At 49.4% G+C, this 26,644-nt stretch overlaps 1 protein-coding gene across 1 annotated transcript in view; it reads right to left on the bottom strand.

Moving 5' to 3' along the window:
• The window catches only part of BCORL1 (BCL6 corepressor like 1), a 61,349-nt gene that overhangs the window by 1,966 nt on the left and 32,739 nt on the right, over positions 1-26,644 (bottom strand). Inside the window, exons 5-13 of the mRNA XM_063084087.1 lie at positions 26,479-26,644; positions 25,316-25,396; positions 22,980-23,369; positions 19,460-19,683; positions 14,820-15,041; positions 12,674-12,840; positions 11,573-11,718; positions 4,282-4,359; positions 3,059-3,212 (exon numbers count right to left, since the gene is read on the bottom strand). Coding sequence (XP_062940157.1) covers positions 3,059-3,212; positions 4,282-4,359; positions 11,573-11,718; positions 12,674-12,840; positions 14,820-15,041; positions 19,460-19,683; positions 22,980-23,369; positions 25,316-25,396; positions 26,479-26,644 — 1,628 coding nt within the window. The remainder of the gene's footprint in view (positions 1-3,058; positions 3,213-4,281; positions 4,360-11,572; positions 11,719-12,673; positions 12,841-14,819; positions 15,042-19,459; positions 19,684-22,979; positions 23,370-25,315; positions 25,397-26,478) is intronic.

The following is a 26,644-nucleotide window of genomic DNA, read 5'->3' as shown; positions in this document are numbered from 1 at the left end:
CCAGCTTTCAGCTAAATGGTGAGCACTCAGTCTAGGACAAACCACTTCCAAAAAGAGCGGGCAGGAGAGAAATGGGCCTTCCAGAACCTCAAACTCCTAGCAGGCGTCCCCAGGGCTTAGCCTGAAGGCCTGTGACCTGGGATTTCCCATCTGCTGGCACCGGCTCTCCCCCTGCCCCCACCCCTGCGACCCTGTCTGGTTTCCCTTTCCTGTTGTCACTCTTGTTTCCCCTGCCTCCTCGTCCTCCAAGATCTTCCCCGGCACAAGGGAGCCATGGAGAAAGGCCTAAACTGCGGGTAATCCAAAAGGCATTTCTCTTTGGCTCTGGAATGCATTAGACAAGTTTTTTCTCCAGCGGCAGCACCATCGTTTCTGCAGGGCCGGAGCTCACATTACAGCGAGTCTGACTTTGCTGAGCACACCCGACTGGGCGGCAGCCTGGGGACAGCTGGGAGGGGTGCTGGAGAGGCCAGTCATGGGCCAAAAGCTTACATTGACTGAACCAGGAAGAAATGCTGCATCCCCGAGTTAGTGGTCCCAGTTTACAGGGTTTTCCCTCTTCACAGTCCACTGTCCCAGCTCCAGCCTTCACCACTTCTAGCCTGGGCTACACTGCATCAGCCTCCTAACTGGTTTCCCCTGGCTGAGAGTCAGTCTTCTGCACCCCCACCCACGCTCACTGGATCATTTACTACCATGAGGGTTTTCTAAAAAGAAAATCTGACCTTCCACTCCCTCACTAAACAGCTTTCAATGGATCCCCAATGCCTCCAGAAATCATCTCCAGATTCTTTAACATATTATACAAGACCCTCCAAACGTGATCCCATTCAACCTCTTCAGCCCAATCTCCATCCAATAACACATACAAACACACACACCACTCAGTGTACCCCCCACCCCACCAAGTGCCAACCATTTGGTGCAGGACTCCCCTGACTTCTGAACTTTCTGAACTAGTACATCCCAGTGCCTTTGCTCATATCATGCCCTCCATCCTGCTCTCCTTCCTGGCCCAGCTCAGATGCCATCGCCCCCGTGAAACCTTCCCCCAATGTGACTGACTGCTCATCCCATTTTCCGTGGTCTCATGGCACTTGGTTCCTACAGCTGTTATACTTCTGACAGAGCCCATTTCTGAAAGGATGCAAAAGAAACCTAAACTGTGGTTCTCCCTGTGGCATAGGAATAGGGGCTCGGGGTGGACTGAAACTTTTATTTCTCACTTGACACCCTTCTGAACTGTTTGAGGTTTTTACAATAATAAATCTGCTTAGGACATCTTGTCTTTTATTAGAGTTAATTATATACTTGTCTGTCTACTCCACGAGACTGTGGATTCTTTCAAGGCCAGAACTATGTTCTGGTCCTCAGGGTTTGACCTGGTGCAGCTGCTTAAGACATGTTTATGGAATCGAATATTCTCCACAGTGCCTAAAAACATCTACCCAGACCCACAATCCTTTTCCCTAAAATGCAACACTTACAAATGACGGCAAACTCGGTCATCTCACATAATTAGGAAGCGGAGTATTCTGGGTTAAGTGAAAGGGACTGTAGATGTCATACACTTGGACCATCATTTTCAAAGAATGGGGGAAAATCCCCTCGTAACTTTCCCACCGGTGATCAGAATTCAGTCTTGCTTTGATGATTCAGAAGGCACTTCTGAACCCCACAGGGTCCCAGAGTCATCATTCTACACCTCCCCCTCCCCTTTCTTGAAGAAAAGAAATTTTCACATTGTGCTGCAGCTGTGGAGGATGTAAGGTCAGGAAAACCAGCTTTGTGGTCCCAAGCTCCCCATGCCAACATGCCCGCTGCCTGGCTCGTTGAGTGCCATGCAGCCCTTGGTGGCCCATGTTCTGTCCGCATCTAAAGCAGACTACCCTGGTCCTTTTACTGCCTGGGACCCAAGATCCTATTTCAGAGAAGGAGGTGCTGAATACTTTGGAGGAATTAATTAACTGTGCAATACTATATCCCAGAGGCCCAGCCCCACCCGCAGGGATCAGCTTATGCCTGGAAGAATAAGGACCAAAAGCCCCTGAAACTTGATCCCTACTAGTGTCATCATATAGGCTATTTTTATTCTTATCAGGCCCTGGGGGAAGGGATGCAAAGAAACTGTGGTCTAGTGGTTAGTGTCTGAAGGAGGGTCTCACTGGAAGGGTTCCTAATCCATCATCTACCCCACTCCCTGTCCTGTGCACCTCTTGCAAGTTCAATTTCTTCAAACAGCGTTTGATATTTTAAAAATAGATATCATAGAAGAAGTATCCTTAAGATTGTTTGCAAAGATATTTGAAGACACTGGTAAGAAGAAAATCCGTATGACAGAGGCTAAGACCAAAAGGGCGGTTCAGCCCGCATCATTTCTCCCAGGCAGCGCTTCTACATGCTGCTGCTGTGTAGAGAAACTGACAAGAACCATGGCCCTACAGGCTGCCGAACTCCCTTCTGATTCATCAAAGAAAGATTAAACTGGGTCCAGCAGAATGTTAAGTGTCAGGTATATTCTAGTCTCTGAAAATGGGTAATCCCCACTATAATATGCACAGTAACCTGAGCTGACAGCCTCGATGCCAACACCTCACCAACATTAAGGCTACGAGAAACCAGGCTGTGCATTACTTGAGGACCCTGGTGGCCCCACAGCTATGACAACCATATGTCCTGGCTTTTCAAAGGATCTCAATTTCAAATATTCTGTCTGGCTGTCGCCAGAAACCACAAAAATTTTCCAAATATTCTAATAGTTTGTCAGCCCAAATATCTCCCAGATTATCTCTTACACGCAGGAACAGTGCAAAAGGCCTTCAGAGATCGAATGTAGATTTGGGGTTCTAGAAATGTATACAGTTGATGTACTAGTTTGAACATAACGAATTTGGGCTGGAAGGTCGGGCTGGCCTTTGTCACATGTTATCTTTCCTATGCCCCAGTGCTCATTCACCAGGTCTTCACTTCCTCCTGGAGAACTTCATCTTCCCAGGAGGCGGGCCAGGGGTTGCCAGGATTCTGGTGCTCAGTCGCCGTGGATCTCTCAGACACTCACCCGTGGGACACTGACACTTGGAGGTTGTAGCAAGGGAGAAGAGGCTTGTCTGAGAGTTCGAACATGAAATCATCCTCTTCCACATCATCTCCTTCTTGATCAGAGCTCCCAGGAGGATTATGTAGGAGGTCACAGGCAAACCCTTCTTTTTCTTCTGTAAGGAGAGCACATAGGGAATTAGGACTTAGTTACATGCACAAAACCAAAGAAAAGAAATGCTCCAACCAGATACAGGGACGTAAAAGGGGGTGCTTAGGAGATAAAGGACAAGAATGCGAGCCCCTGGACAGGGCCAAGGTTTGCTGATCCCATGGCTCACATCCTTGTGGGGATCAGTGAAAGTTCTAGTCCAGGAAGAAAGCATTTTGTGGCCAGAGATTCATTATACTCCTCCACCCTCCAACTGGAAAAAGCAAGGTGATGTGAAGGATGAGCTGCTCAGCTGTTGGAGATGGAAGCCTGAAGATACTATCAGCAGTCCAGGGCAAGGTAAATACACCTGCCCTTCTCCAGCTGCAGCTTTCCCAAGCTAACTCACTGTCTGCTGGGATCCCCAGACGACCAGCAGGGGCTCAGATGGTTCCCTTCCCCAGCCACATGTTTGGGTGTGGTCTGTTGCATTCCATCCCAGCCTTTTCCCACTCCAGCTTTCCCTAAGCTTAGGGATGGCCCAACAGGCAAATGCTAGCTGAGCACCATAGACGTGCTGATCTTCTAAGGAAGGAAAGCTTGGGCCAGAAGGCTAAGGGCTCAGGAGACAGCAGCTATCTCAAAAACTGTGTGTGCATTGTGCGGGCAGGGTAGGGAGGGAATGGTAGCTGCCAGATGAGGGGCTGTGTCCCTCTTGAGTGTGAGCAATACCAGAAGAGGTGCCAATGCTCACAAGGGCTTCTGGCAGGGTTAAGACAAAGCAAGGGAGTAGAAAGGGACCTTAGAAGAGAGAGGATATAAAAAGTACCCAGGGTGGAGAATGCTAGAGGGCTACTGAGGGATGGCTTTGTCCAAATCAGTGCAGTCATCTTCTGCTTTAGGCAAATGCTTTCTGAATCTGGGGGAAGGGTGGGTTAGGGTTTGGGCTGAAAGGGTCTGTAAGCTACTAAAAGGTGAAGAAGGGATATCTCCACAGGGCTACTCCTATCTTCGAGAAGAATCAGTGAAACCCAAACCAAATCCTACATCCCTGAGCCACAGGTAAGGGTGGAAGAGTCACACTTAAAGCTTACCCAATACAGAACTGCTGTAAAAATCCCAGGATACACCAGGATCACCCTCTGCCCGGCCCTGAAGATCCGAGAGGTGATCTGATGAAAGAAGAGAAGGTGGTGAGACAAGGAGGGTAGGCTGGAGGAGGAATCTCAAAACAAAGTCCACGTATATGGGGCTAGGAGAATGGGAGAAGGGAAGGAAGGACCACAAGAAGGGCCAGGAGTGACCAGAGAGAGATACACTTCCTGCTCTCAGTCAGAGACTGCAAACCAGCTGCCAGGAGCCCAGTCTAGCCCACCGACGGCCTGGGGTTTCTCCTAGCAGTTTTTAATTTTTTTTGGTGGATGGCTGGTACGGGGATCCGAACCCCTGACCTTCGTGTTCCCAGCGCCATGCTCTCCCCCAAGTGAGCTAACTGGCCAGCCCTGTCCAAGTGTTTAAAAAAAAAATTAACTTTCAATGTTTTAAAATTGGGGGATTTCACTTAAAAATCAGATTTCAAACTTTTCATGAAAAAAATCAGATCTGGCAACACTGCGTCCACATTCCTGCATGTCAACAGTTGGCTAGAGAGAGCAGTGACATGTGCGGGCTCCAATTCACCAGTCCCCACCCAGCCTGCTTCCCTCTTTTACAAGATCAGCCTGGAGGCATTTAGGTTTGGGATCCCTGCTTTAAATGCTGTAGGGAATTACTCTGCAAGCAGAATCCTAGACCTGTCCCAGGATCTTAATTCCCTGCTAGTCACAATGTTCATATATCCAATCATGATCTCTCCAACTTAAAGTAAGATAAGAAAGCATAATTCCACCTTTGAAAAACATGGGGGGAAATGGCCAGGTTTATCCTCATAAAAACCTTTTGCTTCCATTCCTAAGCATATACCCAGAAGAACTCAAAACAGGTGTTCAAACAAAAACTTATACATGAATGTTCACAGCAGCTCTGTTCACAATAGCCAAAAGGTGGAACCAAGCCAAATGTCCATCAACTGATGAAATTTCTGGTGGCAATGTTAGATGGTTCAGCTGCTGTGGAAAACAGTTTGGTAGCTCCTCAAAAAGTTAAACCCCAAATTACCATACAACCCAGCAATTCCGCTCCTAGATATAGACCCCCAAAGAATTGAAAACAGGTACTCAGATAAGTACATTACATGCATGTTCATAGCAGCTCTAGTCATGACAGCCAAAAGGTGGACACAGCTCAATGTCCATCCAGGGAGGAATGGATAAACAAAATGTAGAATATCCATACAATGTAGTATCATTCGGTGATAAAAAAGGAACGGAGTACTGATAAATGCTACAACATAGATGCTAAGTTATAGAATCCAGACACAAAAGGCCGCATGTTGTATGACTTCATTTATATGAAATGTCCAGAATAGGCAAATCCATAGAGACAGAAAGCAGACTGGTGGTTGCCAGGGACAGGGGGGAGGAGGAACGGGGAGTGATTGCTACCAGGTAGAGGGTTTCCCTTGGGAATGATGAAAAAGTTCTAAAACTAAATAGTGGTGATGGTTGTACAACATTGAAAGTGTACTTTCTGTCACTCAATTGTACACTTTAAAATAGTTAAAATAGTAAAATCTATCTTATGTGTAGTTGACCCAATGAAACAGTTTTTAATAATCACCTTTTGCTTACTTGCTCTATAGACAAACACCAGGTCCCCTTAGCCTCCTTATTCCGTAGGTAGGCATCATCCAGTGGCATTATTTTAGCAACCTTCCAGGAGATAAGGGGTTTCCTCCTCTTGGAAAAGGCAGCCAGAGAGAAAAGGCAGCCTCTCAGTCCCACCTGGACAAAAAGCAGGTCCACTGGCTTTTGTGACAAATTCACCAGAGTCATCCATGAGGGCATGACTCAGTGGTTGCCAATATGCCACCTAGTACAACTGGCAAGCTGACTTGGTGTGTGTGGTTGCCACCAGCCCTCAAGTGACACCTGGGCAACAGGACAGGAGAGAGTCCAAAGAGCACAAGCAAGGTGAGGGTGCCCCCTGAAAACCAAATCCCATGAGGAAGTCGGCAGCTCTTAAAGGAGCAGAGCTAGTTTACCAACTGGAAAGGACCACCGCTACCCAATGTGCCTCCCCTTTGGGTCATCCTACCAACGAGAACGCCTATTAGCTGCCATGAGCTACTAAAATAACTTATTTTTTAGCAACCTTCTAGGAGATGAGGGGTTTCCCCCACTTGGAAAAAAGCCAAAGAGAAGCTTTCAAAGTAACAGCTGAGCAACCAAAATGGGAAATCTTTAGGTGTGTGCATTGTGCATTAGATCTTTCGTGCCTCCCATGGAAAAACTCTGGGGTCACGCTGCCAGCTTGTGTGTTCTTCTGTCCACTGTACCACTTGAGAGTTAGAAGTAGTTTCTTCTGGGAGCATTTGTCAGTTAAGCAGAAGTCTATCCTGTGACTAGCCCCATGCTGGGTGTCATCGGAGATAAAGTAATGAGAGTGTAAGTTCCAACAAGGCAGGACCATATCTGTGTTGTTCATCAGTGTCTCCCCTGTACCTCAGCCCGGTGCCTGGCACATAGTAAGAGCTTTATGCATATATGGGGAGGGAGGGAGAGAGGAAGGACTACAAGGTGAGATTATAAAGTGTTTGCTTAACCAGCATGCTGAAACATATGCAATCAAATGACTGCTGCCCCCTCCCCCACAAGAGTCACACAAGGTTTCCATCAGAGCAGCTCTAGCTCACCACATTCCTGGGGCTCCTCTCTAGGAACTGCCTTCAGAGCCCCTGGCACATTCCTCTAATTCTCTTCACTGACTGCAAATCTTTGTCATCTGCAGGTGGATTGCCTTTCTGAGATAGCCAAAAGCGAATTGGCAGAGCAGAGATGCTAAAGTTGGAAGAGGCCCATGAGTGGCATGCAGGAGAGCTCCCGGATTTGCTTGATGTGCAGTTTCCATTCACTTTCCTCATAGATGTTCACATACAATCAGGATGAAGAATGACTTTCCTTTTCCTTGTTTCTCTCCCCACCCCCACCCCGTGCAACAACTTTCAGTCCATTACTCTCATCCTTTCCTTGAAAAGGTACCCTGGGCCCAGCAATTCCACTCCTAGGTATATACCCCAAAGAACCGAAAATGGATACTCAAACAGGTACTTGCACACCCATGTTCATAGCAGCTCTATTCACAATAGCAAGAAGGTGGAAGCCACCCAACTGCCCATCAATGGATGAATGAACAAAATAGGGTATATCCATACAATGGAATATTACTCAGCTATAAAAAGGAATGAAGGGCTGGCCAGTTAGCACATTTGGTTAGATCACAGTGTTGTAACACCAAGGTCAAGGGTTTGGGTACTCGAACAGGCCAGCCACCACAAAAAAAAAAAAAAAAGAAAGAAAAAGAAAAAGTATTGAAACATTCTAACACATATAGGAAACTTGAAAACAGTATACTACATGAAAAAAGCCAGAAACAAAAGGTCCCATATCGTATGGTTCCATGTATATGAAATGTCTAGAATGGGTAAACCTATAGAGATAGAATGCAGATTGGTGGTTGCCAGAGGCAGGGGGAAGGGGAATGGGGAGAAACTACTTAATGGGTACAAGGTCTCATTTGGGAGTGATGAAAAGGTTTTAGACCTAGAAAGAAGTGGTGGTTGCATAACATAGTAAATGCTCTTAATGCCACTGAATTCACTTTTAAATGGTTCACTTTTAAATAGTTAATTTCATGTTATATGAATTTCACCTCAATAACTTTTTTTTTTTTTTTTTAAAGATGACCGGTAAGGGGATCTTAACCCTTGACTTGGTGTTGTCAGCACCACACTCTCCCAAGTGAGCAACCGGCCAGCCCTCATAACAATGTTTTTAAACAAGCATCCTCGGGGCCTCATTGTAAGAAGAGAGCCTCTCACCTTCATGTGAGCGGCTCCCTAGAGATCAGTTTCTCTGTTTTCCAGGGTCCTATCATATCCCTCCCCATCTCTTCCAACTAAGTCACCAGCTGAAGGACATGAAAGGAGAGAAAAACAAAAACCAAGCTGTCTCTGATATAGGGTCATATGGCAGAGGTCTCTGGCAGGAAAAACAAAAACCTGTGATTCAGTGACCTCAAGTGGTAAATTGCTAACCCTTTCATTGGTGTAAGGAAAAGTGTTCCTGTACTTCCTCTGATGCCCCAAACTAAATCCCAACAACGCCCCACCCCCACCTTTTTTCCCACAGTAATCTGGCCCAAAGGGGAGGTTTGGAAGCCCTGAGAGCAAGGTAGAAAGGGTTTACTATCTGGCCTCCATCCTTCCTCATCTCAGGAGAAAAGGGCTTCACCTTAAGCCAATCCAATATAAGAAGTCCACGTTTACAACCCAGATGAATTACTAGCATCTTCTGCTTTACAAAAGGTTTTATGACAAGATACCTGTAAATAGTGACATTCCTTTGTGTACTGAGAAGATTTGATTCCCGACAACTTTTCCAGAACAGGGACCTTAAGCTCTACAGGAGCTGTCGCTCACCTTTTCTGCCTGCAGAAAACGGAGCCCTTTGGGGCCTGGTGGGACCTCCACTAGGGGAGGATGAAGACAATTAATCTGCAGAGAGCCTGGTTAGGTAAATGCTTGGGGATGAAAAACAAAAAGCTTTTTAAATACCTCAGCCAGGCAGGCAAGGTAAAAATAATAATAATAATAATAATAATAATAATAATAATAATAATAAAGCAAATCCAGATGTGCATGCAAATGCATCCAGGTATAGGGCGTGGGGAGGTGGGGCGGTGGAGGGAACCGCCTCTCCAATCTCCAACCTCACGTGCTCCCTGCAGCCTCTACACCGCTCTCCCCAGTGGCTCCTGGAGATCAGGCGGGGAGGCATACAAAGTTGAAGAAAGAGAACAAAATATTCAGTTCAAGGCGTCAAAACAGCCCCATGATGGTTGCACAACATCATGAACGCACTAAATGCTCCTGAATAACTGTTCACTTTAAAATGGTTATGTTAGGTGAATTACACATCAATTTTTTAAAAAGTCCGTGATTATTCTCAACCATCCCCGCCACCCCCCACTCCCCACCCCTGCCAAGATAGCCTTTGGGCCCAAGTCTTCACTTATTGGGAGCCTGCTGACTCCTGCTAGCACCTCCCTCCCTGCGGTATCTGGTAAGGTCCTAGCCCAGCTTGCTAAAACTTTCCCTAACAGCCAGACAGACTCTGCCTTTGCATGGAAAAGAGGTGGCCCAGTTTATAACACTGCATGGGCTCCTGAACCCCATTATTAAGCCAGCTCCACGCCTATAATTTGAGAAATGGTGTCAAGATTTGGATGAAGGTGCTCAGCCTGGACAGGCTACGAAGTGCTAGAGTTCAGAAAGTCTTCTGGGGATTGTGCAACACAACTGGTCTTCGAGTTAGTTTAAGGAGGCATCAAAAGGCTAGCTAGTAGTTGGGATGAGTTGACAGAAATAAGAAAAAGAAAGAAAGGCTGGCTGGTTAGCTCAGTTGATTAGAGCATAGCCTTGAACACCAAGATCATGGGTTCAGATCCCCATACTGGCAGCCGCCAAAAAAGGAAAGAGAAAAACATGCTTATTTCTAATTTTTGAACTACTTAAAATGGTTTCAACATTCCAACTCCTTTGGTGTTCTGGAGGAGGGGGTGGGGAAGCAGAGAGTGCATCTGCTTACTGAGGTGGTCAGAGATCACTTTACTTGGAGCCAGAGTGCCCCAAGACCCTCAAGAGGGTGGTTTCTAGCCCAAAGAGGTCCCTAGATTACAGCAATTTATCAAAGACAGAGCTTCATGTGGTGCGTTCATCATAGTGAGATGCTCTGGACAGTCATCTGGGCTGAATGTGCCTGGTAATCCAGTGAAGTGCAGACAATGTGTGCATGTGTCTGAGGCATGTGTGCATGGTATGTGGGAGGAGGCCACAAAGGGTGGTGTGCCCTGAGCCCCGCACCCACAGTGATGGCTCAGCTAAGGGACCAACAGTCATCAGTGGCCCAGGACAAATGACTGAATGAACATCCCAAAGCTCCTCTGCCACTCAAGGACAAGATGTCTGGGAACCCAGAACTGTGGGGAGGGAAATCAGAAAAGGTAGCCCTCCTGCCCCCAGCCAGGAAGAGCCTGGATCAGGCTGCGAGGGCCTGAGGCCTGTACTCCGGGACTTAATCAGCTGGACTGGAGGCAGGCTGGAGGCTGGCTGAGCAGGAGTCAAGACCTCCTTAGAGGCCTCCCAGCTTTGCTTGCTATAAAAGTGGTACTTTCTCCTTCCATCAGGATATTTAGATCGGGTCCCTTTATGTCTTCCTCCATCATCAGCGACTTAGTTAACTTCTGTTCAATAAACAACTGAACTCCTGGTTGGGAGACTAGAACTGGATCTCTGGTGGGGTCGGGATTAGGGCCAAAGCCCAGGTGAGAGCAGGGAGCAGACTTGGGCAAATCCTTGGTCCCATTGGCTATTAGTCCGAGAGGGGTTCTACTACAAATATTGAAGACCTCAAGGAGGTTGAGATACAATTCCCAGCTGCTGCATCACTCAGGCAGTCCGAAGAGTAACTGCTGGAGCAATGGCCAAGCTGTAATGTCACTAAGAGGCGGGGTTCCTTTATTCGGAGGTCAAGTCTGAGGAGATTCCTATTGAGCATGCCCAAGCTAGCCTCCCCTGCTCCCCTTTTCCCCCCTGCCCACCTCAGTAGAGCTATCTAACTGCAGACAAACAGCTGCTATCCACTAATGAGAAAATAAATGTGGCTGGCTTGTGGCCCTTACCATGGGCCTGAACACCAGACACTTTTCTAGAAGGGGCAGGTGAGGGAGGAAGAGAAAGGAATGGAAAGAAGGAGGGTGCCAGGATGCAGAGGGGACATCACAGTTACCAGAGGCCAGGGCTTGGAGGAATGAAGCTCTGGGAAGGGTCCCAGGGGTTCCACTTTGATCACAAACAGGCATAAATTGTGACAACAAAAGTAAAATGCTAAGTGTCACTTCTTTGCAACTGACATCCCACTCAAAGCACAGGTCAATGCATTCTGCCTCCAACTAGACCTACTAGTGGGGCTGCTGTCCCACAAGGAGACCCACCCTGGATACCTGGCTGTGAGATGGGTCCCTGCGGACTAGCGGGGCTCTGAAGAGGACGCATGCACTCGTGGCCTGGGGGTGAGAGGAAGCAGGCCTTTGGGCTTTTGCAAGTGGATAGAGATTTCTGAGGTGTTTGAAGAGGGTGGACACCCCTCGTAGGAGATGTCAGAGATGGAGGGAGATGAAGAGGCTCTCCCCACGAGGTCAGGAATCAGAGGCCTGGGCCGTGCTTACCGCTGAGAAAGCGCTTCATGGTGTCACTGCTGGCCAGCTTCATGGCCGTCTGACCCGAGTAGGTGGCCAGCGTAGGATCGGCCCCATAGGACAGCAGGAGCCACATGGTCTCCAGGTTGTCATTGACCACCGCATCATGAACTGGCCTGCAGAGGTGACAACAGGGTGAGGCCCACAGGACCCAAGTGAGAAGTGGGGTATCAAGGCTTTGGGCTACCTCACCAGGGGAAAAAGTGAGATGACCCCAGGGCACCCCAGGGGAATGTGGGCTAAGACTTAGGGTGGGGAACCACCTCTGGCCTGCACCTCATACCATCTCCCACCTCCTCCTCCTCTCTGTGTACTTCTTACTCCTCCCTCCCATCACTCTCTCTCTTATGCTCCCCCCATCTTGGGACAGTCCCTAGTTATGATGTAGCTCCACTGATAGTTCTGGAGTTCAGCTGAGAATGGGTCTCTGAGCGAGGATCAAGTTAAAGCAGACGTCAGGAGCAGGGTAAGAACTGCTCAAGCGGGTGACTGCTCAAGAGCAGGGATGAGCAGTGTGGCTCCACACACCAGGCCGCGGCCAAGTAGAGACTGCATCCTGTGGTCCAGGTCCCCCTACTTGGTAAGCAGCTCAGGAAATAGGCTCTGATAGAACAGAGGAGAATGGGTACAATTTCTCTAGGACACAGGAGGGATAGTTTTTTAAAGTGTATAGACATGAAATTAAAAAATTCAAATCTGAAATATTACCCCAAGGTCAGCTTACCACTTCCTAAAGCCCTAGATTCTGCCTATGACAGATGCCCCACCAGGATGACTTGAGAGAAGCCTGAGCGGTCATCCTGGTGACAGCTGTACGTAATGGGATGGTCCCTAGACACCCCAGCCTCCCCTTAGTAACCAATGTGGACTGGCCACCCAGGAATGCATCGCCCCTGCCCTAAACTGGTTTCCTCTTCAGTCTACAAAAGTCTTCCTGAAACACCTCCTGACAAGGCATCCATGCATCTTGCAGCCTGATGCACTGCAGAGGTTCGGTTGGGGCAAGTTCCTTTGAGTGAGGGGCTGAGCTGGGAGTGTGGGTGGGACTCGGGGGATGAGTGGCCTTCTTGCCTCGTGCCATCCTGTGCGCTGCAGTTCACATTGGCCCCATGCTCCAGCAGGATGTTCAGGATGTCGGTCCAGCCCCGGGAGCAGGCCTCGTGCAGGGCTGTGTAGCCAGCATTATCACGGTGATTCACGTCCTCACTGTCTTTCTGGAGGCAGTAGAGAACAACGTCCTGTGGGGACAGAGATAGCTCTGTGAGCAAAGAGAGGTCTAATTCTGGAAGCTCCCCAAATGTCTGAGGAGTCTCAGAGCCTGCCCTTTATAGCAGGGACTGACAGGCATGTCTCAAATCTTTTGTCACCGAAGTCAGTCCTGAGCCATCATCACCAGGGCGCCAACTCTGGGCTGTTTCCTTCGCAGTAGGGAGACATTTCCTATGGCCACGGATATTCATCTGGGTGGTGGTCACTGGGGTGAGGTCCTCAGAGAGGCTCACCTGCCCACCCAGTACTCAAACACTCAGACCTCGACTCCCTGAGCTTTGCAAGGCAGCCCCAGACGAGGGAAATGAGACACGTGGTAGCAAGAACAACCTCTGCTGGTAATTTGAGAACGAGGAACAAAGAGTTGTTTTAAACACTATCCTTAGAGGCTGGTCCAATGTTCATGCCAGGGCAGTCACTTCCAGCCCTCCCCTCAAGTCAGGCTTGTTCCTGGAATAATCCAGTGCAGTCATTCGTCCACACTTTAATGCTTATCTTCCTTGGGCTGAGCCGATAGGCCCAGAGGTGGGACTCAGGGGACTGAAGCACCCGAGCTGGTGAGGGATGAAGCTGGGAACTGGGCTGAGGGGCGGGGGGAGGCTGGCATCGTTACTGGCTGCCTGGCCTGCAGAACGCTGGACCCTTGCGGTGTACTATCATCAGCCCTCCCAGGACACTGGGGACACGGGCAGCTCAGGCATTCTGCCTGACAGCTCACAGGCTGCCGGCTGGCTACAGCGCCTGTGTATGCCTGTGGTGGTACAGAAACTGTCAGGCTGCCTTCACCCAGGAGGAAGCACAAGCCCTCCTACCCACCTCGCCCATGCCCCAGACTCCCTACTCCCTCCCAGATGGGCTGCCCTGTGTACTCGTGCCCTGTCCTCTTGGCTTCTCCAAGCCTTTCTCATTTGCTGGTTTTGCCCTGGGTACAAGAAAATTATCCTTGAGGGAAGGGATTGGTCGCCATTTTTCCTTCAGGTGTCCCTTGGCAGCTCTCCAGGCACCCACGCTAGGTGCTCAGGAAAGATGGGCTGTTGGCCGGTGATACGCTGTCACGTCAAACTGACCAGCCTGACTGTCCGCAGCTGAAACCAGTCAGCTGCAGGTGACAAGACTCTTGAAACAAGGCTTCCTCTGTAACCCGGCAACTCCACAGCTAGGAGTGAATGCTGAGGAAATAGTCACGTGGTGGGCAAAGGTACATGCTCAGAGAGCTTATATCCACAAAAAGTGGGAAACAACTGAAATGTCCAACAACATAATTTAATTATGGTAAATGAGTCAGTCTTCTACCCCTTCGCTGGCCCTTGGAAATCAGAAGAGCTTGGTTTGAATTTAGAGTCATGTATACGGAGTAGCTGAGTGACCATGGACATATCACTTAGCTTTGACCTTCTCATCTGTAAGATGGGGATAATAAAGCCTACCTCCACAGGCTTACTGTGAAGATGAAATACGAAGTAAGCAAAGCTATTGTCATGACAAAGGAAGTGTGCGATAAATGACAGTTTCCTTTCTTGCCTTCTTTCCAATCTCCAGGGAAGTATACAAGGTGAGGTTAGCTCAGCCTCAGCCCTCGAACATACGCCTGATCCCTCTATCAAAAGCCAAAATGAGGGGTAGGTGGAGGAAGCAGCGATTACCTGTTGCTCCTTAGTCAGGGAGCCACCACCCAGCAAAAACCAAGACAACATGAAAATCAAAAATGCAGTTCCTGGCCTAGGAATGTTCTGGATGATCTGGCGTTACCATTTCAATTGCGGTCATCCCTAATTGATATTCACATGAGCCTGCATTCCCACACGCTGAGATAGGACAAGGGGCAAGGCAGCCACAGAGGCGAACTGAGCAGCGGAGGGAGGCCAGCCTGGACGCAGCCCCAAACAGCAGAGAAGCTTCTCCACAGACACTCAGGCCCATGGCACCCTGAGCGCAGGGAGCTCCTTACCTTGTAGCCAAGACGAGCTGCCCGCTGCAGGAGGGTCTCACCAGCATTTTTGTTCACTATGAGTCGGCGTGCCTCTGGGGGGATCTGCCGGGCTGTGGGTGACTCCAAGGCCTCCTCTGGGCCGGCACTTCGGGAATTAGAGGGTTTACGTGATTCTGTAGGTTTCATTGGGGGGGAAGATTTGGGAGATCGTGTCTTCTGCTGGCTCCAACGACCTTTACCCTGGAAAGCAGAGATGGAGTTCTGGGTTAGGCCAGGCAACATGTCCCATCCATCATGGCCTTTCCACCCAGCTGCCAAAGCCATCTTATCTGTGTACATGTTGCACTTGGCTTCTGGTACCCCAAATGGCCCAGACCACGATCAGGTTTGAGGCTAGAGGCTGGACTGGTGTTTCCAGGATCAGCAAGGGTTCCCATGCATTTCCACCCAGTGGAAAGAGGCTCATGCCTCATCCCGCAAAGAGGCTCAAATCCTCATCCCGCCCCCAACTCCTGAACCAAGGAATGACGAAGGGACTGGAAATCAGAGTGAGGGGACATCCCAGCTTCTCTCCAGCATTCTGCATGCCTTCTTTACCTGCCTCGATCCCCAATTATTGAGGTTTTTACAAGTCATATCTATAAATAAGCAGAAAAACTCTGAAGAGTAAAGTAAAGTGGAGACAGCTATCTTTGACTAAAGAGGCACAGCTCTTAAAGCTTACTCTTGTTACTAAAACCTTCCCCCCTTGTCCAACCCTCATAGGCTTTTCCCATCTTTCACCACACTGTGTCCTCAGATCAGACCCAGGCCTACCTGGGGTGGTAGAAAGAGCTCAGGCTCAGGAATCAGACAGACCTGGGTTTGAATCTTGCCTCTGCCATCCAGTAGCTACAAGGCTTAGGGCAAGGCCCAACCTCTCTGAGCCTCACTTTCTCCCTTGCAGGGTCTTTGAGAGAATGAACTGCAAGGGCTCCAGCACAACGAACAGGGTAGGTTGCTCACAAAGCGTTAGGAGAGACCTATCCTCCTGAGTGACCCATGTGTGCCTCCCTTTCCCCCGACTCTGAACTGGAATGTCTATAGTGGTTTTCCATGCCTGTCCTGTCCTACTGTGGGTATTGGGTCCATGGGGGCAGGTAACTTGTCTCTTTAGACCAGGGGTCTTCAGATTGGGAGGAACTGTGCTCAAGGAGCTGTATTCAAGGAGAACCAGACCAAAGGAGCCTCATCTGCACCTGAACCTAAACTTGGAGCTGATGCCATAATTGGACAAGACTTTGGGGGTCCTTGGGAGGGGTGGGTATACTTTGCATGTTGGGGGGACATGCATCATTGGGGGGGCAGACAGCAGACGGAGGTAGCCAGCCTTCAAGATGGCCCTGAAGATCCCCACCTCCAGATACTCATGCTCTTGTGTAGCCCCCTCCTATGCTGGATAGGGCTGACCCGTGTACCCAATAGAAGACTGCAAAAATGACGGCCTGTGACCAAGGATGGGTCCTAGAGGGCACTGTGGCTTCTGCATTGCTCTCTTCTGGATCACTTGCTGTGGCAAAAGCTAGCTGCCATGTCATAAGGACACTCAAGCAGCTCCTTATTTTTTATTTTATTATTTTTTTAAAGATGACCAGTAAGGGGATCTTAACCCTTGACTAGCTGTTGTCAACACCACGCTCTCCCAAGTGAGCTAACCGCTATCCCTATACAGGGATCCGAACCTGTGGCCCTGGTGTTATCAGTACCACACTCTCCCAAGTGAGACATGGGCCGGCCCTTCAAGCAGCCCTTTAGAGAGCTCTATGTGGCAAGGAACTGGAGCTTCCTGTCAGCAAGTGTCATGGACTTGCCAGCCATGTGAGGAGCTGCCCTGGAAGCAGATCTTCCCATCCCCGTCAAGCCTTCAAAGGAACGTAGCCCTTGTTGATGCCCTGACGGCAGCCTCATGAAAGACCCCAAGCCAGGCCTAACTAGGCTGCTCCTGAATTCCACTTACTGTTGTGTTAAGCCACTAAGTTTTAGAGTACGTAATCTGTTATAATGCAATAGATAACTAGTATAACCTACTTATTCAAATCTCTTAGAGCATCAAGGTCTCACTCAAATCCCATGTCTTCTGCAATATGCTACAACCCTCTGGCCCCCACTGCCCTCTCTCTTCACATCCAGAGAACCCAGTCTGAGTCACAGAACCTGATGCCTGATGCTTCACTTTCTTCTTTCCTTCCAGTGTTTCACAGGTAAGTCTTGCCTCCCCTGCTAGGTTTTGAGCTCCTTGGGGGAGGATTCATACTGTCATCTCTCTCATTCCTTACAGCAGTTAACCCAGGGATGGGCACATTATTGCCAAAAATATTTGTTGATTTGATTCAAGCAACCATGTGCAGAGGCCTGGGTAGCCAGGAGAGTTTTATGCCTAGAAAGACATAAGACCAGGAAAAGAGCTGTAGCAGAGAAAAAATGAGGGCTCGGGGCATTCGTTTGCTTTGGTAAATCCCAATACCACAAGAAGCCATGATCAGTCCCCATTCTGAAGGGGCAGAGAGGTGTGATCCCTAGCAAGAAGGCACCAGCTATGAGGGTACAAGGAAGATAGAATGTACAATGGTAGGCCTGAAGGATGCTGGGTAAAGACACAGGTTTTCATGAAGCCAAGCCAGGAGCCAGAGGGTGATTCTCCTTCTGGGAGCCAGAGCTGCCAGAGAGCAGCAAGGGAGGCTGCCTGAGAGGAGGGGTGAGAACAAGTGGGGGACCCCTCCCCCACTCCCCAGCTCTGAGCCCCTGTGGGAAGAAGCCCTGGGCCAGTGCCCCACTTCAGTGTTGCAGGAGTGTCCTCTGCCCTCCCCCATACTGCCTTGCTTCCCACTACAAAGCCCGGTGCCATGGGGGGCAACCAGAGCAGGTGGTGGTGACTGGGAGAGAAAGAAAGGCGGAAGGGAGAAAGGGAGACCCTGGGGAGGGACAAAAACCTCTTCAGGAGAACATTTCAGCAGACAAATTGTCAGGCAGAATAACCAGACAGAAGTATCAGTGTGTGCTGCCGAATGTCAGGCCACCGGTTACCTTTGTGTGGGATGTGGCCATCTGAGTGCCTGGGGAGGAGCAGGAGCAGGGGAGGGGGAGGCAGGAGCCTGGGATGCCCATCTTTTGCCAGAGCTACTCAGGGGAGGTTACAGTGTTTCCTGCCTGACCATCCCCTCCCCCAGTGTCTCCCAGATATAGACAGAAACCACCCATTCAGAGTCTGAAAGATACATGGACCAAGCCGGAACTCCAGAAGCAGACAAGCCTGCTTAACGTCCCAGCTCTGTCACTCACGACCACTAAGGAACTTCACACAAGTCCCTTAACCTCCCTGAGCCTGTTTCCTCACTACAAAATAAGGATAATAAAAGTGCTGACCTCTAAGAGCCACTGGAGGGATTATGAATGATAACGTGAACGAGGCCCTTCACACAGAGTAGAGTCCCCTGCTCTGTCCCCAGGCCCCTAGCTTTCTCCCATTCCGTTCTGGGGTCAGAAGGAATGGACACTGCTACCATACCATGCCACGCCACACCGTGCCTCTGTCCCTCATTCTTGCTCCCACCTGAAGCACAAGGATGTGAGGCCACACACCAACGCTCAGAGAGCACTTTAGGTTATCAAAGCCTGCCACAGAGTCTCTGAGGCTGAAAGGGTGTGGAGTGCCATCTCCATTTTTAAAGATGAGGAAATAGCCTTAAGTACATTGTCTGAGCTGGGAGGGGGAAGGAAAAGGAGGGGCAGACAAGCACCTGGGTCCCACCTTTTGCCAGTGCCACTCAGGGATTCCTGCTCTGCAGCTGGAGAGAGTAGTAAGAGTCACAGCCACCAAAACAAGCCCAATATGGCCTTTTTTGTTTTGTTTTTTAGTTCTTAATGACAAATACATACCATGGGTATACATCTGACCCTGGACCTTCACTTCTCTCCAATGTAAAGCTCACCCAGGATGAGGACTGTCTGATTTTTTTCTAATAGTACAATGTGGAACCTACCACCAATGTTGTGAACATCAGACCCAAAAGAGATGTTGGGTTTGAACGGGGGTTCTAAGAGTACGTGCCTGGCTACTGACTGCTGCGTGCCCTCCCCCTCGCTCCTGTGGTTCCATGCACAAGAACAAAGGAAGTGGGGCTGGGGGTGGGGAAGCGCAGCTACAACCTGGGCCCAAGAGAAATTCCCTCAGCCTCACCCTCAAGCAACCTGTCTGGACATCAAAATCCTCCTACAAGTTGTTTTCTACCTTGACTGACTCAGAAAGCTCCATGATTGGTTTCCAGTGAGTTAAGCCCAGACAAAAGCTTCTTGATTGGATGTTAACAAGCTATTCAGGCTAACATCCTGCCATACTCTTTAACTCTTCCTTAACTCAAAGGAGATCCGAGGATTGTAGAGGAAAAGCCATCACGGGTCAAACCCTATAGTTAGCCCTAACTTTAGTGCCTATTCTTCGAATCCGCCCTCCAACCCTTCTAGAACTGGTTTAGAATATTTTAACAAACATGGGTTAATTTGGTTCTCCCCAGTCACTCTTTGCCCCACTCTGAAGATTACTGACCGAGGAGCCTGATGGAAAGCCTGCCTCCTCCAGCCCACTCCCCTCCCCTGGACAACTCCCCGGGGGGGCAACGCACCTTTGCCTCTTCTGAGACATTTGCCATGTGCTTGGTCTTGCACTTTCTCTTTCCTGATGGCTTTTCTGAATTTTCAAGGCAGGCTGGCTCCTCCAGGTTATTTGGGAGGAAGCCATTTGGTGAATCCGAGATCCCCTGGGCTTTGTTGGGCAAGAGAAGGTTCCTGTTCCTGAGGCGGTGTTCCGAACTTTGGGGGGAAGTCTTCTGCTTATGGGCCTTTAAATCTGAAGGCAAGAAACAGGAAAGAATGGATGTCAGAGAAATGAAACACAGAAAAGCAGCGCCTTCCTCTAAGATGAATCAGAGAACTTGGGGGATTAGAATCACAGTGCAAAGTTGCATAACTATCGGCTATCAGTATCTGGTACAGTGCTGACTATTCCGCTAAATGCTTCTTGAATGGACACTACACTTCCACATCAAAGACCCTCCTCCACAAGCAGGAGACAAATCCAAGCCCTGCCAGCAGGGGGACCCATCTTGCTGTCCCCAAGATGAGGGCAATTTTAAAAGGATTTCCCCACAGTCCAGAGCAAATCAGAACTTATTTTCACCCTTTTCCCCCATCCCCTGTGTCTTTCTCTATTCCAATATGATAACGAACTCAGCAGCTCTGCTAAAGTCTCAAACACACCCTCACAGCCTCACCCCTACCCACCTGATGGCCCTGCTTGTCACTCCCTGAAGACACAAAGATCAAAGCCACAGAAACTTCCCCAAACCAGAAAGTGCCATGGGCCTACTTAGCTGGCAGCCAATGGCAGAAACCTGCTGCCTTTCCTGGTTGGAAACCAAGTCACCAGTGTCACTAGAACACAACGGGCAACACCTCTAATTCTAGCTGCAGCTCATTGCACAAAGTGCATTCCAATTTCAAAAAGGCCTGCTGGGAATGGCATTATTGAGAGCCTCATCTCATAGGGTCTGTCCTAAACCCCATGTGCAGGGGCGAGACATTGTGTTTACCCTTATCTTCTAACATTAGTGTTATGTGGCTTGGCCACTAACTGTATGATTGGCTGCAGGCAAGTCAATCTCTGTGAGCCTCAGTTTACACATCTGTAAAATGGGGAGAACAGGATCCACATCCCAGGAGTGGTATGAGAATTAAATGTAAGATTCTTTTATAAAGTGATATACAGGGTAACCCATCATTATTGTATTATTTAAGTGCAAGCTCTTTAGGCAGGGCCATCTCTCCCACAGGACTGAACACCATGCCTAGCACAAGGCAAAAGATCAGTAAGTCTCTGAAGTGAATTAACAACAGTCCCAGTTTCTCCAATTTCTGAAATGAAGGGATTGAGATCTAAGAGTTCTCAAATCGCCTCCCCTGATCTTGATATGGGCTCTTGTGTGTGACATTGCCCAGGGCTGATCCAGATGTGGGAGTCATCATTCCAGGGTGAGGAACTGGCTATAGCTTATGAACAGCTCTTAGAAGGCCAGCTGGTATACCACCCCTTTCTCCCAACTAGTCCCAGCCCAGCAGGGGGTCCCCACAACCTGTCCAGGAATTGCCATGCTAGATGGTCTCTAATGGCAGTTCTAGCCAGTACATTCTAAACTAGGGCTTTTGATGCAACAAGTTCAGCCTGAGGCAAAAGAGGAAGGAACAGAACCAGGCCTTGTGAGGACCTCAGGAAACATGGGGAAACCATATTATAGCATTCAATGCCACAGGAAAAGAAACAGCTCCCTACCCCATTTACCCAGGGCAGGGCAGACTCTGGAGTTTATTTGATCGCAGAGAAGCAAGGGCTTTTTTGCAGCACACAAAAGAACAGAGAGCAGAGGCAGTAGGTGTATGAGTGGAAGCCGCTCTTCCTACCCACTTCTCAGGTCAAGAAGGGAGATAGCCAATCCCAGGATGAAAGGAAAGGCCATGAGGCCCAGACAGGAGTAGGATGATTGTCCGTCAACCTCAAAGACAGGGTAGTAGTAGGAGGGATTGGAGCTTTCTGAGAAGACGGCTATTTGTCAGGCAATTCCTACATGAAGAAGCCATCATTAGACCTGAAGGAAGGTGACCAGACCATATGCCAAATCCAGCTGCCTCAACGCAAAACCCTTAGTCACATCAATGGAGGGAGAATGACCTACTTTCCAAATCAAGCAGGATGCCTTGATCGGTGGTGCTCTCCACATTACTGGAGGTGTTCAAGCAAAGGCTAGCTGTCTACCTGTCAAGAATGCTGTGGAGAACTCCATCTCTGCACTGGGTGGCAGACTAGACCAGGCAACCTCAAAGGTCCTTCTGGTTCCAAGAGCTGATAAATTCCACAGGAAGCTTCCAAGCTAGGAAACCAGCCCCCATTAGAGAACATCAGGTGATACAAAAGCTCCTCTTCATCCTAACACAAGTGGCTGAGGCCAATGGTTTGACAAGTCATTCCTAACTGATCCATTATGGCTCTGGCAGAAGAAAGGGAAAATTGTCCCCACTCTCTCACACCGTTGAGGAAAATTAGCTCAATTACTGTCTTGAGCATAGGGATACGTACCATACATATCTCCACTTAAACAGAGCCGGAAATGAGGTTAAGCCTTCTCTTCATTATAGCAAACCCAGAATCTACCACCCACTCAATACGAGGTTATTCAGTCTGAGCTAATAAGACTGCAGACGTTTACCAGCAGCCCAGATGAATGCATTATAGGAGACAATTAACTGTTGCTTCAAGGGGAGAGGTCAGGGAATGACAGTGAGAGACAGAGGTGTCCTTATGGAACCCAGAGATGGGCTTTTGGCTCGTTTAGTAATCCACTATATGAACGGGCCCCTAAAAAGTACTTAGTGGAACATATTGGTATTAGCCTCTTGTGACAGTCTGTGACTCCATGACTACATATTATAACATGTGACGTAGCCAAAGGAAGCCTGGTTTTCTCTTTGGGCTGCCTGCTTTCCCAACTCAGATCCAACAAAAATGGTGCCACCTTGGGTCACCTCGAAGCTTCGCTCCGCCTCTGAATGATCTTTTTGGCTTTAACCAAGAAAGCAAGGTTGTGCCCGCTTCTACTTGAAGCTCTTCTGTTGGTTTGAGGGAACCACTGTGCTTCTTTTAGTTTAGGGGCTGGAGGCATCCCAGGAAAGGCAGCCAATGCCCTCTTTCTTCTTGAACCCAAGATTCTAGGAGAGAGAACCTGTCCTCCCAAAAGACTCAACTCCCTCAAGCCAACCAGAGAACTCCCTGGTATCGAGTTGTCCCATGCCAAGGATGTCACTGTGGCTTTGCCCACAGGTTCAGACTTCTATGAGAAACTGGAGGGCTTGGGCCTTCGTGTCCTCAGCTCACCTGCAGGCCAGTTCGAACTCATTCAATCTCAACCCAAAGCCAAAGCTCGGGGCTGGAGTTGAGTGACCTCCTCTGGCAGCTGGAGATAAAGCACCAGGCTTCTATGGGTCCAGAGGCCTCTGGCTGGTGCAGAGAAAGCAGAGGTGCAGACACCCGAGCTGCCCGAGGGTTCCCAGAAGCCAAACTTGCTGCGGGGCCAGCAGCCCCCTGGCCGGCCTTACCTGCTCTCCCTTTCCGCCGCTGCTCCTCTTCCTGCTCAGTCAGGTACTCCCCAGTCTGATATTTTCGGCTCTTCTGCCGTCTCCGTTTCTTCCTCTTCACCAGACCCTCCTCCTCATCTTCCTCCTCTTCCTCATTGGTGTCCCACATTTGCCGGGTAGCCTCTGTCCTCCAGGGCATTTCTCGGGCTCGCCACAGGTGCCTGCGGCCCTGGCTCAATAGGGTCTTGTCCTGGGCATGGTGGCTGCGATACTGGGTGTCCCGTTGGGTCTTTCTCACCTTTCGACGTTTAGTGGGGGTGGGGGTCACCTCCTCTTCCTCTTCCGTGGGGAAGACTTCCTGGCTTCCCATGTCACTGTCTGCCATGCCAGCAAAGGAGCTGCAGACACTTCCTGTGGACGGGATGTACAGAGGACGGTCAGGTACCTCTTCAAAGGACAAAACGTGTTGTTGAAGCGAGTGCCCTGGGCTAGGAATCTGAAGGTCTGGGTTCAAGTTCAGGCTCTGCCAGTTATCAGCTGTACACTTCGGGAAAGTTCCTTCATTCCTGTTTCCTCATCTATAAAATGTGGACACTGTTCTCCCCTTACTCACTTCACAGGGCTGTTTTGAGGCTCAAATGAGATCTTTCCCCCATAAGTGCATGACAGAGTCTGAAACATCATTCAACTATCAGGTATTAGGAACACACACCCTCACTCCTCCACGTTATTATGCCACTTGGATTCATTTCCCAAACACGTGCTTAGTGCTTACAAGGCTTTCCAAGCATTGTGTGAGAGGCAGGAGAGGGCCACGGGCCCCTGCTGTTTGGGAAATCAGGGTGTAGTGGCAGCAATGCTCTCGCTGACAGAGCCACCCTGAACAAGCAGAATCATCCCAAAAGAAGAGTCTCAGTAAAAGCGAAGCAAGGAGGCCCTTTCCTGTGACACAGCCTGGTTTAGCCACACCCAGACGCTGCGTAGCCACGCCCTCTTCCCTTCAACTGACCCCACCTCCTACTGAGTTGCCAAGAGTTCAGGGGTGGAGCTTGCTCCCAGCTGCCCGCCTGCCCCTCTTGCTGCAGCTGTGCCTCACCACTGGGCAGGCACTTCCCCTCCTCTCCCGACCACCTCGGGACAGATGGCACCTCTCCTGGGCTCCCCAGCCACCACACCAAGAGGCCGTTTTCTCTCCTCACTCTTTCCTTCAACTGTGGAAAACCACAAAAGTACAATCCTAAATTGGTCCGTTTTCGCACAACAGGAGACCTGACACCTTCCTTGAAGCAGCTGTGAGACGCTACCATCTTTCTCCCAAGGCCCATCTATTAACTCAACAATCCCCAGACCCAAGCAAGGCCAGCAGAAGAAAGAAACAATTCGAGGCGAACAGAGCAGCTCTTGACCAAAGCTTTGAGTCAGTCAGACCACTTAAAGACAGCAAATAGCCAGCAAACTTTCCATTATACGGACCAGGCAGGGAACAAAGTGTTCTGGTTAATCTAATATTCTGGTTAATACAGAATCACCATAGAGATCACACAGGGATCACCAATTTCCAAAGAATCAAATACAGTACAATGTGTTTAACACTAAAATGGGGCTGGCTGTAATGTAATCGCTCTTTGATGATTCAGAGGACACTTCACGATTTTGCGAGGCCTCCAGGCCATCATTATGAGCCCCAATTACCACCACGCTCGCCATGTGCTGAGGTGCCAGTTAAGAGAATGTCAGATAACTTAGTTTACACTGTGCCCTGCTTCCCCATTCTATCCGATTTGCATGGAGATCTGGGTGAACCAGGACAACCATCTCTAGCCCTGTGCACCAATGTGGAGGCTAGCAGGAGATAGTGGTGGTGGGAAAGGATAGCTTTTTTTAGACCCCAGGGGTTGACCAATACAAATTCCAGGGGCCGAATGTAATTCTGCTGGCCCTGATGACTCAATGGCCTTTCCATTTCTGATGATGCCTAACACATAGGCAATAGGACCGAGGCACAAGGGTTAAATGTCTTTGCTTGAGATTGGCCCCCAATAATCGGGAGATGGCAAAGCTTGGAGTAGAACCAGCTTCCCTGAGTGGCACAGGCCTTTCCTCTTTCCACCACTGGCTTCCAACAAGAGATGTCATATCCCTGCTCTGAAAAGTTAAGCAAATAGTTCTAAAATCATGGGCAATGTCCTCACCCCCCACACGGGGCTCTCTTGTCTGTGCAAAGAGCTGGGCATCTTGGCACAGCGAATCAACTTCCCAACTCTCCTCCTGGGCCGATGGGAAAATCGCTCACTCAGATTTCTACCTCTCTTTTCACAGAGGATGCCAAGGTAGGCCGTCGCCTTTGCCTCACTCACCAGACTGACTGCGCGTCCGGGTGCTCAGAACCACGGGGATGAAGTCACGGAAACTGCTCTTTGCTTTCTTTTCCAAGGAACCTGGAGTGACGTGTGGTTTAGGGGTAAAAGGCAGAAATAATATCACAATCAGAACCTAAAAACCAGAAACCCCACCTGAGAGGCTCAGGTGTAAAAATCAAGGGAGGGTTTGTGTCTACCCTGTGGTTACCCGGTCACATTTGTTAGCTCCTTTTATGCTGCAATCACATACATACCTCTTGTAAAGAATGAGCATTTCCCAGTGGCTTTTGAAAACTGGGAGTTTGGTCATTTGTGCTAATGGCAAAAAAGGCAGGGCACAGAACTGATTCAACAGCATGCCAGAAAATAGAAGGCCTGGCTGCCTGTATGACTCTGAGGCTGCTGCACCTCAACAAAGTCATAACTGAGCTAGAGCAGGTCCCAGAGAAAGGCAATTTCAGTGAATCTTAGAGGACTGAGCGGGGCAGAAAGATGGGAGCAAGGAGAGGTGAACAGAGGAAAACTACCACATGAGAACAGACTAGAAGAGGCAGGTCGTGTCCCACGTGCAGGCAAGACCATGAACACAGACGATTGTGGTCAGAGATGCTTGCGATTCTGTTCCTGATGAGGGCAACCAGAAACTATTTGTCGCAGAGCATACAGGTTAAGTACTCCCCACCCCCAAACATCCTGTGTGTCTCTAAATGATAATAAAGGTTTAGGATTTCTCTAAAACCTTCTAGCTCACTATTTATTTTTATCGTTTTAAAACGGGAGTTTTCCAACACACCCAACGGTAGAAAAAACAGTATAATGAACCCCATTCTGCTGCTTTTGCTTAAATCCTCCTTAAACTTATTTCTTCTTTGAGCCTAGCCCCCTTGCAGGGAAATGGGTCAGCTCCTCTGTTGCAGGACTGCCCTTTGTCTGTCTGAAACTACCTCCTTTGGCCTTCAGAGTGTGCCTTGTTTCGTGTTCAGAGTGAGTAGAATAAGCCCCTGCTCCCTTCTCCCTTGCTTCAACTCCAGAGGTGTCAATTATATCTTCCTTCCACAGTGAAGAAGTCTCACTTTTCCAGTCAGTCCCAGAGCCCCTCTTCCCCCACCAACATGCCACGGGGCTCCCTCTGCAGCCCAGCCCAGAAGGTCAGGGCCTACCTTCCTCATGGCCATCGGCTCGTTTTCCTGGAGACTGGGACTCCGGCTTCGCTGGCTTCCGGTGCTTGTGCTTTCCCCTGACTCCATTGTGCTCTTTTCCTGAATCTGAAGCCCCCCGGGGGCTTTTCTTGGTGGGCTCCTGGGGGTCACTGGGTAGCTTCCGGCA

The sequence above is a fragment of the Cynocephalus volans genome, chromosome X (genome assembly GCF_027409185.1).
Source record: "Cynocephalus volans isolate mCynVol1 chromosome X, mCynVol1.pri, whole genome shotgun sequence".
Taxonomy (NCBI): domain Eukaryota; kingdom Metazoa; phylum Chordata; class Mammalia; order Dermoptera; family Cynocephalidae; genus Cynocephalus; species Cynocephalus volans.
This window is presented reverse-complemented; position numbering and strand designations above follow the sequence as displayed.